Raw genomic sequence first — 18,042 nt, 5'->3', positions numbered from 1 at the left:
TCCAGATGTTTTGTGGCATCCAAACCAGCTACTTTTCACAGGATATCAGATCATCTCCATCAGTGACAGCGGCGACCAAAACAGGTTCTTTAAGCCAAACCACGATGTTTGTTCTGAACTCTGACCAAGAAGTTTTAGTGGTTAAACTTTGGGCCGGTCCACACGTACACGGGTGTTTCGTTCTTCTGTAGACGCGTACACACCGTTTTAGGTCCCTGAAAACGGAGCAAAAACCGCCTGTTGCTTTGGCGAGCGCTTGACAGCCTGCGTTTGCGTTTCCATACCGCTGGTGTGTTGAAAAATGCGTCTTTAAAAACACCCGTGTACGTGTGGACTAGGCCTCCAGCAAACGGCGATGAAGGTCTGCTCCGCCCGTCACAGGTACGCTGCAGCGGTCATGTCGTCAGACATATCGTCTTCTGCATTAAACACATTCTTCTTTCTTGTCATAATCTGGTGCCTACATTACCCAGAATGCAGCATGAATACAGAGAGTTTGATCAGAAATGGCTACGTTTTCCTGAATCGTCAAATATTGACAATATCGAGTCGAGGCGTTGGCTTGTTGCTCAACTGTTGCCACAAAGTTGGAAGGTGTCGGTCACAAGGATCCACCGTGTGTGTGTGTGTGTGTGTGTGCGTGCGTGTGTGTGTGTGCTTTAACATCATATGTTGGTGAAAAGTCATGACACAAAGAGAAGAGAGCAACGTGAAATGGAGGAGGAGGGAAATGATCTCAAGGAGGGGAGAAATATTTGGGGCCAGAAGGATGAAGGAGGAGGAGGAGGAGAGCGTGGGACGATAAAGACGGGAGAGAGGGAGCACACACACGCACATACACGCACACGCACACACAGATACAGAGGTGACTGTGACGTCAAACCGGAGCCCAGCTGACTCGCTCGCTCCGCCGTGCCTCGCGCTGACCAGCCTCGCGCTCTCTGCACATCCTCTCCACGCGGCTGCTGCTGCACGCCCTTTTAAACACCGAGGAGGAGGAGAAGAGGGGGGGGGAACCGGGAGGACTCACGCGGAGAGACGGGCTCACCGGAGGAGGAGGAGGAGCTGGAGGAGGAGGAGGAGGAAGGAGGCTGCGCTCTGATCCTCGCGCGCTGCACGGGGACACACGGGACATCATTTTTTGGACACTCTCCATGGAGACGGGTCGCTTTTTCCCCGCGCGGTCTCCTCCGCACAGACCAGGATTGTGACGGAGGACGGTTGTGTGTCTTGGCATCGCCCCCCTCCACCCTCCCTCCCTCCACCCACTCACCAGCCAGGTGTTGCATTCAAGCGCGAGCCCCTCGTGTGGATGGAGAGGCGCGAGAAGGAGGGCTGAGCTCGAGCACTCGACACTGATCCTGTCTGCGGAGCCTCTTCAGCAACAACAAGTTGACAATCGTGCGCGTCCTCTGGCTCCGGAGCGCTGCGGGTTTCACAGACGGATTGTACTGACGGATTCTTTGTTTTCTGGCCTCACCGGATCCCTGGATCACCGGATCCCTGGATCACTGGATCACCGGATCACTGGATTTGTCTTTTTTGTGGCACGTTTTTTTTTTTTACGAACGAAACAGAAAACAGGTTTTTTTGCTCTCTGCAGCACGCGTGAATAAGAAGAAGAATGGCAAAGTGAGCGGAACCAGCGGTGCCAACGACGCATGAGCCATTTGTTGGGTTCAGTGTGAAGATCTCCACCACAGCTGCCGTCTGACACCGTCTGTCTGCTGGTTTTTCCACCGACCCCGGCTCTCCGTGACGCCGCGGCACCCTGATGGTGCGGACGGTCGGCGCACGGTGGCTGGAACACGCCGCCCGGTGCTCGGTGACGATGGTGATGATGAAGATGAAGGCGCGCGGTTAATCCAGAAGATGCTTTTCCACTCGAGTCGGATTTATGTGCTGTTTCTTCAGTGGGATCGTTCGCGTGACGATGACCTCCAACCGCGCTTTACCCCGTGCCGTGCTCGCCGCGCCCCCGGTTCGATGCGCACGAGAGGACGTCGTCTCCCCAAAATCGCTGAGCTAACTCACAACCGGGCAGACAGCGACCACTAACCGAACCGACCGATAGGAGGAGAGAACAGTAGCGACCGCAGCAGCGGCGGCAACAAGCGGCAGCGAGTGATGGAGCTGTCCGAGGTCCGGTGCTCCAGCGCGAGCGAGGAGCTGTACACCATCAACAAGACCCCGAGCAGCAACAACAGCAACAGCAGCGGCAGCGCGCGACCCAAGCGGCTGCTGTGGCAGAACGCGGTGCGGCACATCACCGAGCAGCGGTTCATCCACGAGCAGGGCGGGGGAGGCGGAGGAGGGGTGAAGGGCATCGGGCCGGACGAGCCCTACGACCCGAGCCAGGGCGCGCGGAAGCAGTCGGCGGGGCGGACGTCGGTGGGAGACCGGCACAACAACGGCGGGACCAAAGTGTTCCCGGAGCGCGCCAGCAGCGACCTGGGCTTCCTGCAGATCGACTGCGCGCCGAGCAACTCCGACTTCTTCCTGAACTGGGGCTACACGTACCGGGGCGTCATCTTCCCCACGCTGCGGAACGCCTTCAAGTCCCGCGACCTCGAGCGGCTCTACCAGCGCTACTTTCTGGGCCAGAGGCGCAAGTCGGTGGTGGTGATGAACATCCTGGACGTGGTGACCAAGCTCACCCTGCTGGTGCTGCACCTCACCCTGGCCTCCTCCCCGATGGACCCGATCAAAGGGACGCTGCTGGGCTTCTTCACGGGCATCGAGGTCGTCATTTGTGCCTTAGTGGTGGTGCGGAAGGACACCACGTCGCACAGCTACCTGCAGTACAGCGGCGTGGTCACCTGGGTGGCCATGGCCACGCAGATCCTGGCGGCCGGGCTGGGCTACGGGCTGCTGGGTGACGGGGTGGGATACGTGCTCTTCACCCTGTTCGCCACCTACAGCATGCTGCCGCTGCCGCTCACCTGGGCCATCCTGGCCGGCCTGTTCACCTCGGGGCTCCACATCCTGGTCCAGCTGCTCATCTCCCAGAATGCACAGCTCTCTACCAACCAGGTAAGAGCTCACCTGGTCTCCTCATCACCTCAAACCTCCTCCTCCTCCTCCACTTTTACCTTTCTTCCTCCCTGCACCATCCCCTCATCCTTCATCTTTATCCACCTCCTCTTCTTCCTCCTCTTCCTCATTCAGCCTCCTCTCTATCTTCCTCTCCTCCTCTTCCTCCTCTTCTTCTCCTTTATTCACTTCATCTTCTTCCTTCTTCATCTCCCTCCTCCTCCCACTAATCCTAATCCTCTTCTCCTCACCTCCTCTTGTCCATTTCCAATCCTCCATCCATTTCTCCTGATTTCCTCCATCACCCTTCCTTCTCTTCCTTCCTTCCTTCCTTCCTTCCTTCCTTCCTGCCTTCTCTTCCTCCTCTCCTCCTTCTCTTCAGTTCCTTCCTTCAGAAACTTCCAGACTTGTTGATGATGTCTGCAGACTCCAGCTGTTGTCTGATGAGCTGTTGGTGTTTATTGAAAACAGACAATTGTGTATTTTTTCTGGACATTTCTCTCAGTGTTTAGGATCAGAACCGAGCAGAGACGAAGCAGAAACTGAGTCTGTGCAGCGGTGTGTCTGCAGCTGATGTTTCCTGTCAGTGACCGGGCTCGTGTTGTTGTTGTGTTGCTGTGTGTTAACGTGTCGCCTCAGTCGAGCTGTGTGTGTCTGTGATCTGTCGGGTCTTGGATGTGTTATTATGAAAGGTTTCAGGTTGCAGAGTGCAGCGAGGCGGTTTGTGTGCGGCACCAGCCTGATCCGACTGCTGCTGAGGTTTCAGCACCAGGAGCTGTCCAACACACACACACACGCACACACACACACACACACACACACACACACACACACACACACACACACACACAGAGGAATGCACCTCAGCTCCAAACAGGTTCAGCTCCCCCTACTGGTGGATATTATAATCATACATCAGATTTCTATTTTTCTTTCTTTCTTCCTCCCTTCCTTCTTTACTTCCTTCTTTACTTCTTTACTTCCTTCCTTCCTTCGTCCAGTGACTTGTTTTATTCATCGTCCTTAACGTACAGATAAAACCACCAACAGTGGACTTTTCATGACATCAGTCCAGATGATCGTGTTTCACAGCTGGAGACAAAAAGCACGTCATTAAAGTTTTTATTTATGGATGTAAACATCTTTAAAGATGACCGTCACAGAGTTTAGTTTCTTTTTCTGTTTGAATGATTTTACTGCACATTTCACAGATATGTAACAGAGGCGAAACAAACTTTACTGTCTAAAATGACACAAATGCACTGAAACAATAATGTTACTGTGAGTTCAGTAATTATAAATCAGTAAAACACATCTTTTTATGCGTTTTAATCCTTAAAATAGAGTTTATACATCAGCGCATATCAGACAACATGTACGCTGATACTGTTATATATGTGAGTGGATGATGATATGACAATATATCGGTCAGGCTCTGTTCTCGCTCAAAATACGTTAACGTACCTGGAAGTGGATGATTTACATCATCCAGGTGAACCAACTCACAGACTGAGCTGCTGATCAGGACGAGACGAGTCACATTTACTTAGATTGAGTCAAAAGAAAGATTATTACACTTACAGATCTCATGCATCAAGGACAGACTGCTGCAGATGAAGAGCTGTACGGTGTTTTGATAGAAACTGAAGTGGATTATTCAATACCTGAAAACCAGAAGGTGTTTATTCTTCTTCTGTGGAGTAAAAAAATCTCTCAGCAGCGATTATTTTCTCCAGCGAGTGTTTTAAACAGTCTGGAGAGCAGAACGCGTCTCACTTCAGAGCGAAGGTCGTCACACCGGCAGTTAGATGTGAATTATATTTCCCTGTCAGCTTCGTTTCTCGCTCTGTTTCCAGTGTTTTTCAGCGAGCGGTTAATGTTGTGAGAGGGAGCAGAGACGACAACCTGTCAGGCAGCCGCAGGATCATTTATACCTGGTTTGTGTCATAACAGAGAGGGCAGTCGTGTGATTTATCAGCCATAAATAGACAGTACAGACGCGTGAAATATGAGAGAACAAAAGGAACATAAGCTGAACAAAAACCAACAAACAGCACGGCAACAAAGCACAGTGTGTACATGTGGCTTCAGCTTAGGACAAAACACACGTAGCCGGCTCATTTACAGACGTGAACCTTCGTATGACACCAACATGGTGCTGTTTAATACTCTCATTCAGTATTAATATGTTTCTTTTTGCATATTCGTTGTTAAAATATGCTAATCATCTCAAAATGCCTTAAAGGTGCCATATGCAAAAATTAGTCTACTCCCAACAAAGAGGGGCAGCGTATCACCAGAGTAACTGCTAACTGCTGCTAACGCTAGTCTTTTTATTCATGCATGACTGTAGCTACTGTTTGCTCGACAGCTCAGTTAGCCGCGCAGTTAGCTGGGAGAAAGAGGTTAGCTGGTTAGCATCCTGATCACCAGAGTACATGTTGGCAGTGCATGTTTCTGCAAACCACAGATACTCTGAAACTTCACATTCCTGTAGGCTCAGTTTGAAATATAATGTTGTGACAGCGCTGTGCTAACGACCTCGTTAGGTTTAGGGACAAAAAACCACAAACACAGCTGGAAATATCTCGCTGTCTCATTACAGACATCTTGTGGCTTTGCCAGTTACAAATGTTGAAACACCAGACTGGAAAGTTGCTGTCACACAACCACCATCTCTTCACTGCTGCCGGTACGACACTCAGCTCAGGAACACGCAGCGTGAACGTGATCTGACACGTAAAATGTGAACGTGTCTGTGATTTACAGAATGTACATTTTATTCTGACGTCTGAAATCAGTAAATATCTGATTATGGCTGTAAAGTGTGTGAAGGTTCAGTGACTGACAGGAAGTCCTGATGTTTAAAGAGATGATCAGTCAGACTGAAGTCTCGTGTTGAGGCTCATCAGCAGCACATTGACCCAGTTTCCCAACAGACTTGTGTTTTTGTTCCATATTTCATCTCACGTTAAACATTTTCATATCCAGGTTGTCAAATTCTGGCATTCGGTCATTCGGTCTGTGATTTGGTGTGTGTGTCCTTTTTATTTTCATATTTAACTCTGGTCAGACGAGCAGAGCATGAACGATCCGTCAACTCATCATCAATCAGTTTATCCTCAGAATGTAACTCAGCAACAGCTGCGGTTGTCCTTTAATCATTTAAATGATATTTTAAGTGAACATTTCCTTAGTTTCAGCTCTTCAGTGGTGAGGATCTGCATCTCTTGTTGGTTTCATACTGCTGTGTTGAATATCTTTGAGAAAACAAGACCTCTGGAGCTGCTACGTTCGACTGTGGAGCCTCTTTAATGAACATTCAGTGTTTTTGGACACTTTATCAACCAAACAATGAAATAAAGTGAGAAAACTAAAGCTGAGGTTCATCATGGATTCAGTCAGTTGCCTCACAACCCAGGGACACGAGTCTCACAGAGCGTTTGAGTCATTTTCATTGTGCTTGTTGACGCAGCTCTCGGTCATACAGTTCATGTTCAGACGTGAAGGAAACTCCAAAAATACTCCGGACACAAACACAGTGAGCGCTCGGTGCGACTCACGCTGCCTGACCTAACGGGCTGGGTGAACAGAACCTCGTCCTACCGTCTCTCTGAATCCTGTCATGCGTCACGTCTGTCTCAGCTGACGCCGCGTGGCCGTGTAGATGACTGTAGATGTGATGCAGCTGACTGGACGCTGCTGCAGTGTGTCTCTTGTTGTGTAGCTCAGGGGGGATTTCCCAGCTTCCCCCTTTGTCGCGTGGTTCAGCTGTGTCAGTCCGCTGGGAGCCGGCGACCCGGCGAGCCTCTCAGAGGAAAGGTCGCGGGTCGACGCCGCTGTCAGCTGGATTGGAGACGCTTTTTGCTTTGTGGCGGATGATTGCAGTGTTTTATGATTTTAGCAGATCAATAAAACATCTGCTCTATGATAGATTAAACACGACGGTGATTCCGCCTGTTTTCAGTCCTCGAAAGCTTTTTTCTATTTGCTGCTCGTAAAATGATTTAAAAAAGACAGTGTGCTTTGTTCTGAAGGCAAAATGACTTTACACACATCGGATGGTGACTGTGAGGACAAACATGAAGACGCCAGGTAGTTTAAACACGACCTCCTGTGTCTGATAATAATCTGATTACAAAGTCTACTCTGCCTCCGAGAGCTTTAAACCACAGAGGACTGGACTACGGGTGTTAATGATTAATCATTGATCGATTGACTGAATTCTGGCACAAATACAATAAAAAAACATTTTACTGTAACAGATTACAGATACTTGCTTATCAAATATATCCAAATATACACAATATACTAGTATGAATAAATGTATTTAACTTAAATACAAGTCATTTGTAATTTAAAAAAGACAGAAAGACATTTTAAATAAACTGACAGTCGGTCTTGGCTGGATTTTGTTCCCAGTTGTTGAGCAGCGACAGACAGAAGCTCCGTCATTATTTTGTGTTTAGTTTATTATTCAAGTTTAATTGGCAATATTTCTATTTAGAGATTATTAGTCATTTAATCAATCAGCTGACAGACAGTTCATTCAGACCACAGTTGTTTCTGAGTCAGAGTATTTTCTACTCGTCCTGTTTTCTGTCTTTGCTGGACATGGTTGGTTTTATTGTGATGACTCAGGACATCTGGAGACGTCAGCTTGGACTCAGGTCAATAATCAGAGTGAAGTTTTTCTCTCCTCTTCTCTCAGCTGACTGCTATCGAGATGTTGGGTTTATTTTCTTTTTCAGAGATCCTTTATTGATTTGTCTGTGAAGAGGGCTCACTCAGCACAGATTGAGGAAACCAAACTTTGTAACAAACTGAATTGTTCTCTTTTGTTGTTTATCGTTGAATCACTGACAGCTGTTTTTTTTTCATTGAACTCTAGAATCTTTATTTTTTCGTGAATGTTGTTTGAACGTGCCGAACCCAAACCTGTGGAGAGCCAACAGGATGATTTTCAGGTCATAAAAGCAACAAAATGTTGATCTTTACATATCCAGAGGTGACAGACAAAAGCAGAGCCGTCAGTGGTGGTAAGAAAAAAGATTTTAATCCAAAATCAAATGTAATCATGTACCTTAGACCAGAATGAAAATGTGTATTAGTTGCAGCTCTAATTTCAAAGTGGTAACTACGTTAAAAACTAGAGGTCATCTTGCGATGGGGTCAAACCAGGACGCCCGTCAACATGAGGACCCAGTACTCAGACAACAGCCGTCTCTGTGGTCAAGTCAATCTAGACATTAAAAAAAACAAACCCAAATCTAGTCCAGTTTTAACTTAAATACATTTCTTACCTTTAAAATGTGAGACCAATCTGGAAAAATCTGACCATTAAACAGCTGAACTGACTGTTCATCCTGCTGAAGGACAAACGTGTTCATCTGGAGGTATTCAGCGTCTGCACCCTGATGGATCCCAGGCTTCATGTTCTGATAATTAAAGTAAGATTTCCCTTAAATCTCTGATATGCAGCAGCGTCAAGAGTCCGTTAATTAGCCTCCGCTCGCGCTGTGATAAGCCTGAGTTTGTGTCATTACTATAAGTAGTAGCTCTCTGTAACTCTGTGGGCGGGTGGGATTATTTTAGCATTGCGTGTTTATATTTGTCGAGCGGAAAATGCTCAGAGATCAGCGACTTACATGTTAATTCGGCTGCGGTTACACGCGAGCTGCGTTGCGTTCGGGGTGCGTGTGGCCGGACGGACGCGGCGGGCGGACGGAGGATTAGGACGGCTCACGCTTCACTCCTGGGGTTAGGAGGACCGGGCTCGCTGTGAAATTAAACATCCTCGAGTCAAGCGGCGCTAATCTGCTCTTATTAATTGTGTTTGCTTAAGGATGTGGTGAACATATAATATACATATTAACTGCAGAGAGCAGAGACGAGGAGGGAGGACAGTGATTGTCAGTTTAATTAAAGAGGGAGGCTCGGGGTTCATCAAACGTCTCACAGCGGCTAAGAGTGTTCCTGCCGCAGAGCAGAACAAAGACGTATTTATGAACGTTACGTATGTTTTCATGTCAACACTTCAGGAAACATCTGATTATATTAACACGCAGACAGACTGACACTCGACGCTCCGTCACTTTTTATCTGTTAGTTTGTGCAGACTTCTGTGTAGCTGTTGTTTATATTTGGATCTGTGTTTAAGATGGAAGTTAGACGAGCGACCATCCCTGTCCTGTCACGTAATCTGAGACTGAATAACAGACGACATCTGCAGGAGGAGGCGACACCTCCGGCTTCACTCTTTGTGTAAATGTGTGTAACGAAAACTGCACAAAAAATGTTCTTCGACGAAGAGGAGACGTGACGAGCTGAAACGAAATGTCTGGTTTGTTTTGGAGAGCCTGAAATGCTTCCAGGCTGTCAGTCAAAATATAAACCTGAACTCATTAAGTAGAGCGCACACCTCCGCTAACACCTGACAGACCTCATAGCTACCAGCCACCCAAATATGCTGGATTTATTCATCAAGATCCATGAATTATGTTGAACATGTTGGAAACAATTTAAAAATAAAAAAGTTCCTGCATCTGTCCCTTTATCCAGATCCACACCAGAAGTTCTTATTCTGGGCTGAGACCCATCCTCCAATCTGAGTCTCGTGGAAATCTGTTTTATGGTTTTTTGTGTAATCCTGCTGACAAACCAACCGACAAATGGACACAGGCCAAAACATGACCTCTGTAGGGAGGTAATGATACATCATGTGGTTGATTGACGTGTGACGCTGGCCCAGACCCACACATGACATCAATACGGCTTCAAGGTTAAAAGGGTTTGCTTGGAAAAGAAGATCCACGGACAGAATTTATAATTCAGCTGAAAGGAAAACAGTGAAGTGTAGTAAAGGAAGACGGAGAGACGACCTGAAGCTGCAAGTGAACTGAGACACTTTTTGATGAACTGTTCTGTGCTGAGCATAAAGAGATAAAACGCAGATCACTTTTTGTTGACTAAAGCAGGACTAACACTGTGAATGCTGAATGTGAGGATGGTTTGCTTTAAATTTAAACAAACATCATTTCCCCTGAAAGATGGATGTTTTTCTTCCCTCGCAGCTGCAGAATCGGTGCACACTGTGTTTTGTCCTCCGTCTCTGAGCCTGATTGTTCCTGTCAGACTCAGAATAGCCTCCATCGATCCGGCTCCGTCTCTTTAGAGCCTCCCCGTGCCCCCGCTGGCCCCGCATCCTTTGTCTCTGGCCCGTCGAAGGTCTTCGGTATTGGCCGCTGCCTTTTTTCCTTCAAGACCTTCACACCAATCCGATCACGTCCCATCCTCTCGCTCTCTGAACAATAAGCTCATATTGACCCGCTGTTCGCTTTTTTTCTCCTCCTGAAAAAGACTCTGAGCGGACCTGATTCTTGTCCTCCAGTCGCGGCTGTATTGATGGCTGCCTTTGTGCAGAAGCCGTTTAGCCTTTTATACTTGCTGTTAAATGAACAGCGGCGTCCGTAAATAACAGATTAGGTTGTTCTGGGCTGCGGGGGGAGTCTGTGTGTGTATGATAATGTGTGTGTTTTGGTGTGAGGGGAGTGTTCTCGTGTAGCTAAGAGCATTATAAAAACCATCAATAGCACTGTATCTTCTTCCCTCTGTCACACACACACACACACACACACACAGCAGGAGCTTCACGCTCGCCGATTAGCCGTTCTTGAAGCTCACCGCTGTTCCCTCTTCCAAGGTCAAACTCAGCTTACCTGGAGCGCCGGCTGCACCGAGGAGATAGAGGAGGAAAAAAAGTATTAAAAGACCAAATGTGTACATCATGAGGAGAATACAGGCGCACAGGTTCAGTCTTTTGCCTTTAGCGTGGCCTGGAAATACGTTTTTGTGTGTCTCAACATTAAAAAGGCTTCGCTGTTTACAGTCGCAGCCAATCACAATCAACCCATTGTTGTTTGTGTGTGAAGACGTCAGCCTCGTCCACATGCCTCCATTTATATTTCACCTTCAAGGCGTTTATGTCCCAAAGAGCGGATCGTCTTTCTCTTTTGACACAGAGACAGTAATCACCACCGGTGTCACCATTTCTGTTCTATAACAAAAATTCCCCCATTGTTCTTTTCTCTCCTTCTGCACGACTGAGACAAACAGCTACTTCATAGACAACACAGCTAGCTTAGCATTAGCCTGCAGCTGCACTTCCACTCATCCTGTGTGTTTGAACACGATCAGCTGACTGGTCAGCTGAGGAAACTCTGACAGCGTCGGAGAGGTCGGGTTCATTTTCCTTTTTCAGAGATCCTTTATTGATTTGTTTGTGAAGAGGGTTCACTCGAGGACAGATTTGAGAAACCGAACTTTGTAACAAACTGAATTTCACTGAAGGCTGGTTCTGAACATGCCGAACCAAAACCTGCAAAAACTCAGCAAAAAACCTGCAAAAATGTGAATGATCATTTTCAGGCCATAAAAGCAACGATCTGTTGACCTTTACAAATCCAGAGGTGATGGTCCAACAATGGCAGAGCCGTCAGTGGTGCCTCCAATAAGGAATGTGGCTGTTCCTTAATTAATATCTATGTTTGTGATCGCTTTCTGTTTCTGACTGAAATCCGTAGCCTACTCACTCACTGCCACAGACACCAGATCTAAAAACTCTGTTACACTGTGAAATAAAGAGATTTATCTGGTGGTCGTACGCTTAATCAGCATTGTGTGAACAAAAAAGAGTATTTCTGTATTTTGACAGCTGCATGTGTAAATAAATCACAGGTTTCATTCACACACAGTAATTGTATGTTACAGTGTGCTGGATGCTTGAGCTGCTTATTCATCAGGTGCCAGCGGAGGCTCACGGGAAGGTTTCACTGCAGCAGAAGCAGCCTCGGCTCTGGCCTCCGTCCAGCTGATCTGATCCACACCAGGAAACTGTCATCGTTAATCATTTGTTCAAACACTTTATATGACCTCTGCTACCGTTAGTGCTCATGCAACACGGCATGTGACTGAAACAGCTGAGTACGTTCACGTCCCGCCTCGAACCAAAGGTCACATGGAGCTTCCTCTCTTGTAACCATGTTTCTCTTTGCTTAATGAATCAGTTGTAGTTGACCAGACCAAGCACAACAGCGCCAGCGTTTCCAAAAGAAACAACTGTTAGCATGCTAACCAGCTAGCCCCGGCTCGTCCTGTCTCGTAATACCACTTTGTTCCTCAAGAGGTGATAGTCTGATGCACATATTTCCATTTCTCAAAGGAAAAATACAACCTTACACGTCCTGTTTCTGTCTTTTCACAAACTAAGACGAGTTTAAGTGCCTTAATAAAACCACGTCATTAAAACTCGCCACAAACACTCGCGGTTTGTCTCCACAGTCACCTCTGGTTCGGTCCAAATAAATCCTCAGTTCACTGAGTACGATGTGAAAATGATCCGGCTCTTCACACTGACCTCTGTCGGTCTTAGGAGGCCATTTAGCTCCATCGCTAACTGAGCTACTTGCTAAAGGCAGCCGCTGTAGACTGAAAGGTTTATTTAGTTTGTTGGGAGGAAAACAAAACACAGAAAACACGTTTTGGAAATGTTGAGGAAATAATTCAAATACATGTTCCTTGTTTGACTGACACTTTTGTAGCTTTTATGACACATTGTTGGTCTGTTGCCTTCATCACTTGTCGCTAGGCAGAATTTGTGTTTCCTAAATCCTGAATGCTACAACATTAAAAGGCAGCCGTGTTGATCCTGACCCACTTTCTAATCTGAAGTCGTCGTGACCTTTAAAGTCTGCTTGTCATTCAGATGACGGCTCAGCCCGCTGCCGAGCGTCTTCACACTGACTCAGCCTGATGAGAAATCATTTCTGAGGGAGGAGGGAGACGGGACGGGGGAGGCGAAGAGGGAGTCCGACTCCCCTCCCTCCTCCCCCCATAACCTCTTTTTCACCCTTCTCCTCTTCAGCCTTTATCTCGCCGGTTTCATGCGATTGATCTTGGACAATCTTGCTGTTACCAGACACTGCACTCAGCCACTCTTAATATTTAATGAAGGATCAGGGCCATCAGCAGCGGCTTTCTAAGCTTTTAATGGCAGAGTTTTCCAGCCACATTTGTGCGCCGTGACCTCCGAGGCATTTCCAAAAAATTGCTGCAGACGTAAAAAGCTTTTATCGTCCTCCATTCTCATTCTTCTGTCATGAATGAAACCCCATAATCAGGGCATAAATACTCTTCATCCATTTAGAAACCAGCAGGCGTTATTACAGTTTAACCACCCGAACGTGATTGATGCTTCCGAATGGTTGAAAGTGTGTTTTAAACATTTGGCGTTGTCATAAAAGCTTCCTCCAACCACTTGATTAGTATGTGTGAAACTTTGCACTGTAAATGAAAAAGTTTGAACATTTCTGTGGTTTGCAGAACAATGCCAGGTACAATCTGTATTTCTGTTGAAAAGAGAAACTTTGAGCAGAGTATGACATGACCCTGTTGTCGTATGGATGTAACTACCGCTGTGGAAATACACATTTTCACTACTGCCATTATAGCAAAGGCAATTTTATTCCCCTTAATTATTAGTTTGAGCGATGTCTCCTGAAACAGCATATGATACGACTAACATGACGACGTCCACAGTGAGACATCGCAAGTTGGCGTAACACAGGAGTTTCCTCCTGACATGACTGTAGTACGACACTTCTGGTTCCCAGAGGATGAATCTGAATGATTTTGGTGATCTCTCCCTGCTTTTCTTTTTCTTGCAGCTGAAATAGATGTTTGCTACAGACATCCATGGTTCCCCAGATGTTGTATCCGAATTACTTTGGTTATCTCCTGACTTTTCCTCCACTGGAACTTAGTGGTTTTGTGTCGAGTGTCTGGACAACTATGTGATGAATTGCCATGAACTTTGTTAGCATCACTGTCACACTGACTTGAGCATTTAGCTCAAAGCACCACTGTGTCAAGTAACAGAATAACAGAGTGTTATCTGCATACTGTATCATCTTGGAGAACTGATGGTAGTAACTATCTCTCAGTTTTATGTTGGTGCCAAAGACATTAAAGGACGGGGAATAATATGGATGAAGCAGTAAGAGAGAGAGAGGTTTATTTTTCGGTTGTTCTGGTTTGTTTAAAAGCAAAAAGAGTGACGAGCTCGATTCAGTGTCTGGCTCAGTGCCATCACCAACTTCACTGAGAGGATTCTTGGCCTTGGCTGCCGTTTGTCACCGTGTTTATTCCTCCGGCTTCGTCCTCGGTGAGACCAAATGAAACCGTGTGTCCGGGAGAATTACGGCCCCTGAGTCTGGGCTCTGAAACCATAAAAGCGACGCCTGGTAGTGGCTCATTTCCTCCTCTTGCTGCTGTCCGCCTTGGGCTTTTAAACGTTTTGAGAAGGTTTTTAGTGCCAGGAGAGTGTCCTGACCTGAGGAATGAAATCTTGTGTGGTTTTACAGCACAATCAATCCTGATGCTGCCTTCAGGGAATGTGGAAGCTATTTTCTTTTGTTGCTTTTACTGAAACGTCATGTCTCCAAGTCCAAATTTTCTGAAATGTGTCAGTTTCGATCCAGTGCATTCAGCAGAGCGACCTCCAAAGTTACCTGCAAGTCATTTAGTTTTTTTCTTGCCAAACGCTGACTCAACACTCCCCCCCCCTCCTCTTCCTCCATTATCGTCCGGGCAGCCAGACATTCATCTTAATGAAAGCCTCGCTTTGTGTCCCTTCTACTGAACTGCTGACAGGACCTTATTACTGGTTATTGTAGTGCTGCTGGTAAATATAAGGAGGCTAAATGACGTGAACTCTTGGGCATAGTCCATTTTTTTTCTTTTTTTAGACTCTGGCTGCATCACGCAGGCAGAGCGTCTGCAAAAATGTGCCTCGTCAGGATCCTCACGACGCCTTTCTGCTGAACACTCAAAAGATTCTGATCAAAACAAACAAAGCAGGAAGTTCAGATGCAGAAAGATGCCTCATGAATGTGTGTGTCAGACAAACAGTCAGAGCTGCTTCAACCTCACAGCTGGAAAACAGTGTTGTGAAAATGATAATGAAATATTAACTGTGGATGCATCATGACACTGTAGGACCGACACCGCTCCTTCGTGGTTTACTTTCTGTTTTTGTTTATTTTTATTTGACATCGGGTCATCAGAGCGAGGAGGATGTGGGTGATGACGTGATCCATAGGAGACAAAAATACAGTGAATATTATCACCAAGGCGAGGAGAAAGAAAAAGAGCCATGTTGGCGTCACCATCGAGATTTCAAAGTAAAATGCAGAATAATTTCAGATATCCTCTTCTCTGTTTTGAGTATTTGCTGCTTTTCTTTTTCTCATATGATGATAAACAGAATAGCTTCAGGGTTTTGGCTGTTGGTGGCACAAAACAAGACACTGGATGCAGTTCAGTGTTTAATAAGGACAGAAACAGACTATGACTAAGTGTTAAACTACTGAGGAGATAAATTGCAGTCTTGCTGTTTGCTCTGAGCCTGGACCGTGAAGATTTTGAGAAAAGGTTTTGGTCAGCAAATCTGAAGAGTTTTTGTGCAGGAAATTGTTTTAAAGGATGAGACACAGCGGAGAGCTTAAAATCAAATTAACAGGATGTTAATATGAATTTAAAAAACTCCCTGGAAGCCAGAACTGTAGTCTGATTGTCTGCTTGGACGTCTTCTGCTCCTCTGTGTTGTCGTCCTCTCCCGTCCTGCTGCTTTATTAATTAGGTGAAGCTGTGGCCTGAGGCCGGGTCAGGAGGTTAAAGGACTCTCTTAATGGACAGTGTGTTGAGAAGTCTGACCCTGAGACCTCTGCTATCAGGTCTCCAGAGGTCAAACATGCAACAAACAGAATAATGAGCAGAAACAGATGAACAGCTGACTGAGGGTGACACTCACCCGGGATCATGACTGCTGGGACTCGTGGTGTACATCACAGCGTCAGTGCAGAGACCCATCCGTCTTCATTGAGTCGTGTCCACACACGTTTGAGCTACTTCCAGTTTTCTGAGGAGTCTCCTGCCGTAAAACAACCAAATCATATTTATAAGAGAGTAAAAATGAGCAGTGACTTGTTGCTTCACTCAGATGAAGGTTATTGCCTGTAGTCTTGGTGTCGTGGTGCATCACACAGATGCTGCAGATCAGTCGGCTCCACATTCGTGCTGAGTCTCTCCCGTTCCAACTTGTCCCAGAGGAGCTCTGTTGGACGGAGATCTGGTGACTGTGGAGGCCGATGGAGTCCACTGAGCTCACTGACATGTTGGTGGCAGCATGACATGACGGCTGCTCTGAGACACAGAGGGTTGTTTGTCTTCTTCCCTCTGTCCTCTTCTTCGACTTCTTCCTTCTTCCATCTGTCTTTGTCCTCCTCCTCTTTCTTCTTTCCTCTTTTCTTTCTTCTTCTTCTTCTTCTTCTTCATTCTGTCTTCTTCTTCCCTCTGTTTTCTTCTTCTTCTTCTTCTTCTTCTTCCTTGTTGTCGTCGTCTTCCTCCTTCTCATTCTTCCTTCTGTTTGAAGGAAGTAGTTAACCATGATTTTACTTTTGGGGCCTTTATTTTGAAAGTATAACAGGACGTAGCTTGTGTGACCACAGGATGATGATCTCAGGGATGTCGAGGAGAGCAGCTTCCTGAAAACAGGATTTTGAGTCCACTGAGCATCATGAGATGATTGTCGGTGAACTTCCTCCTCTGGACACCATCAGAGTATTCACCCCGCAGATTAAAGCGCGTTTGATACGCAACAACATTTGCCCTGTTTGAGTCTGAGGACATATTGAGTGAGGCTTTAAGCTTAAAGTGAGGGTGATTTACGGCTTATTCTTCACATTGAGGATGATTTCAGACGGGATTACCTCCCAGCTGTAATCTATTCATAGCACCAGGCGCCAGCCAGCAGCGCTCACCGCTCTCCTCCGGGGGTCAGCATTTAAATGAGATTACTTTTGGATTACTGTTATCTGTTTGAAATGTGGAAAAACAGCAGGTACTCGGGAAAATGAACGAACGGCGTCTGTATTCGACCCTCGTGGTGAAAAATGTGTGACCACAAAGAATTTATGGTATGTCAGCTTCTTCCTTTTGCCCCGATGGCCGAGGGACGACTCGCAGTAAATCATTATCCTGATGGGCTGACATTGTTTCTTTTCATTTGCAATAAACTGGAACAAGTCGTATCTTTCTGGAGCTTCCTCGAGGAACACTGAATCCAAACGGAGCAGTTTGACACTTGCCAATGAAATTGCCTGGCTCGCCGTGAATTTGCCTCCGAGCTGAGTGCAGGTTGACACCCCGGTATTACACAACAACGACTATCTGTCACGTCTGATGAGAGTCTGGCAGCAGGAGAACCATTAGCTTTTAGAGTGTTTTAGCAGAAACATGGACATCGTGACAGCCAAAATGTTTCATAACCAGACTGAGGATGGATGAGTTGATTGGGATGGATTTTTATGAACTGCTCTTTAATGGATGTGTAATGTTGGATTTTAATATTCTTAAAGAAAAATATAGAGGATCAGCTTTGATTCTAGACAGTTCAATATATTTTCTCATCAGGACTTCAGGTTTCTGTGGCCCTAGAGGACAAAACAATGTTCCTACAGCTCGGGAGGGACGGGAGGGTTTGTTTTCCCTAATTACTGGGATCATCGAGGCAAAACACAACAAACTGGACTTTGAGGGTCAAACTTGCTTTGGCACAGTTCGGATTGGACTGACACAGTCCTGATATATTAAATGTTCTTATAGACGACATGGTTGCAAAAGCACTCTTTACACCTTCAGCAGACAGCAGACAACACGATCGTCTCATCGGAGTTGTGTCTGATGAGTATCCACCTCTTTAGCTGCTGAATGCTCCAGTTCGTCTAACTGTGTCTGTCTGCTGTTCACTGCTGGACAGGTAGTGAACAGTGGATTCATCACAGCTGCCTGACTGACTCAGAAATGTGCTGTAAAACCAAAACAATGATCTAACAGAGGCTGAAAAGCTCTGATACCTGCAGACTTCATGTCGCTCTCTCCAGCAGTCTATAC

At 46.4% G+C, this 18,042-nt stretch overlaps 1 protein-coding gene across 1 annotated transcript in view; it reads left to right on the top strand.

Moving 5' to 3' along the window:
* The first annotated feature begins 2,127 nt into the window (after positions 1-2,127).
* adcy8 (adenylate cyclase 8 (brain)) overlaps positions 2,128-18,042 on the top strand; it is a 76,765-nt gene continuing 60,850 nt past the window's right edge. The window contains exon 1 of the mRNA XM_073491251.1: positions 2,128-3,033. Within this exon, the coding sequence (XP_073347352.1) occupies positions 2,128-3,033 (906 nt within the window). The remainder of the gene's footprint in view (positions 3,034-18,042) is intronic.

The sequence above is a fragment of the Pagrus major genome, chromosome 21 (assembly GCF_040436345.1).
Source record: "Pagrus major chromosome 21, Pma_NU_1.0".
NCBI lineage: Eukaryota > Metazoa > Chordata > Actinopteri > Spariformes > Sparidae > Pagrus > Pagrus major.
Note: the sequence above shows the minus strand (reverse complement) of the source record. Positions and strands in the feature narration are given on the sequence as shown.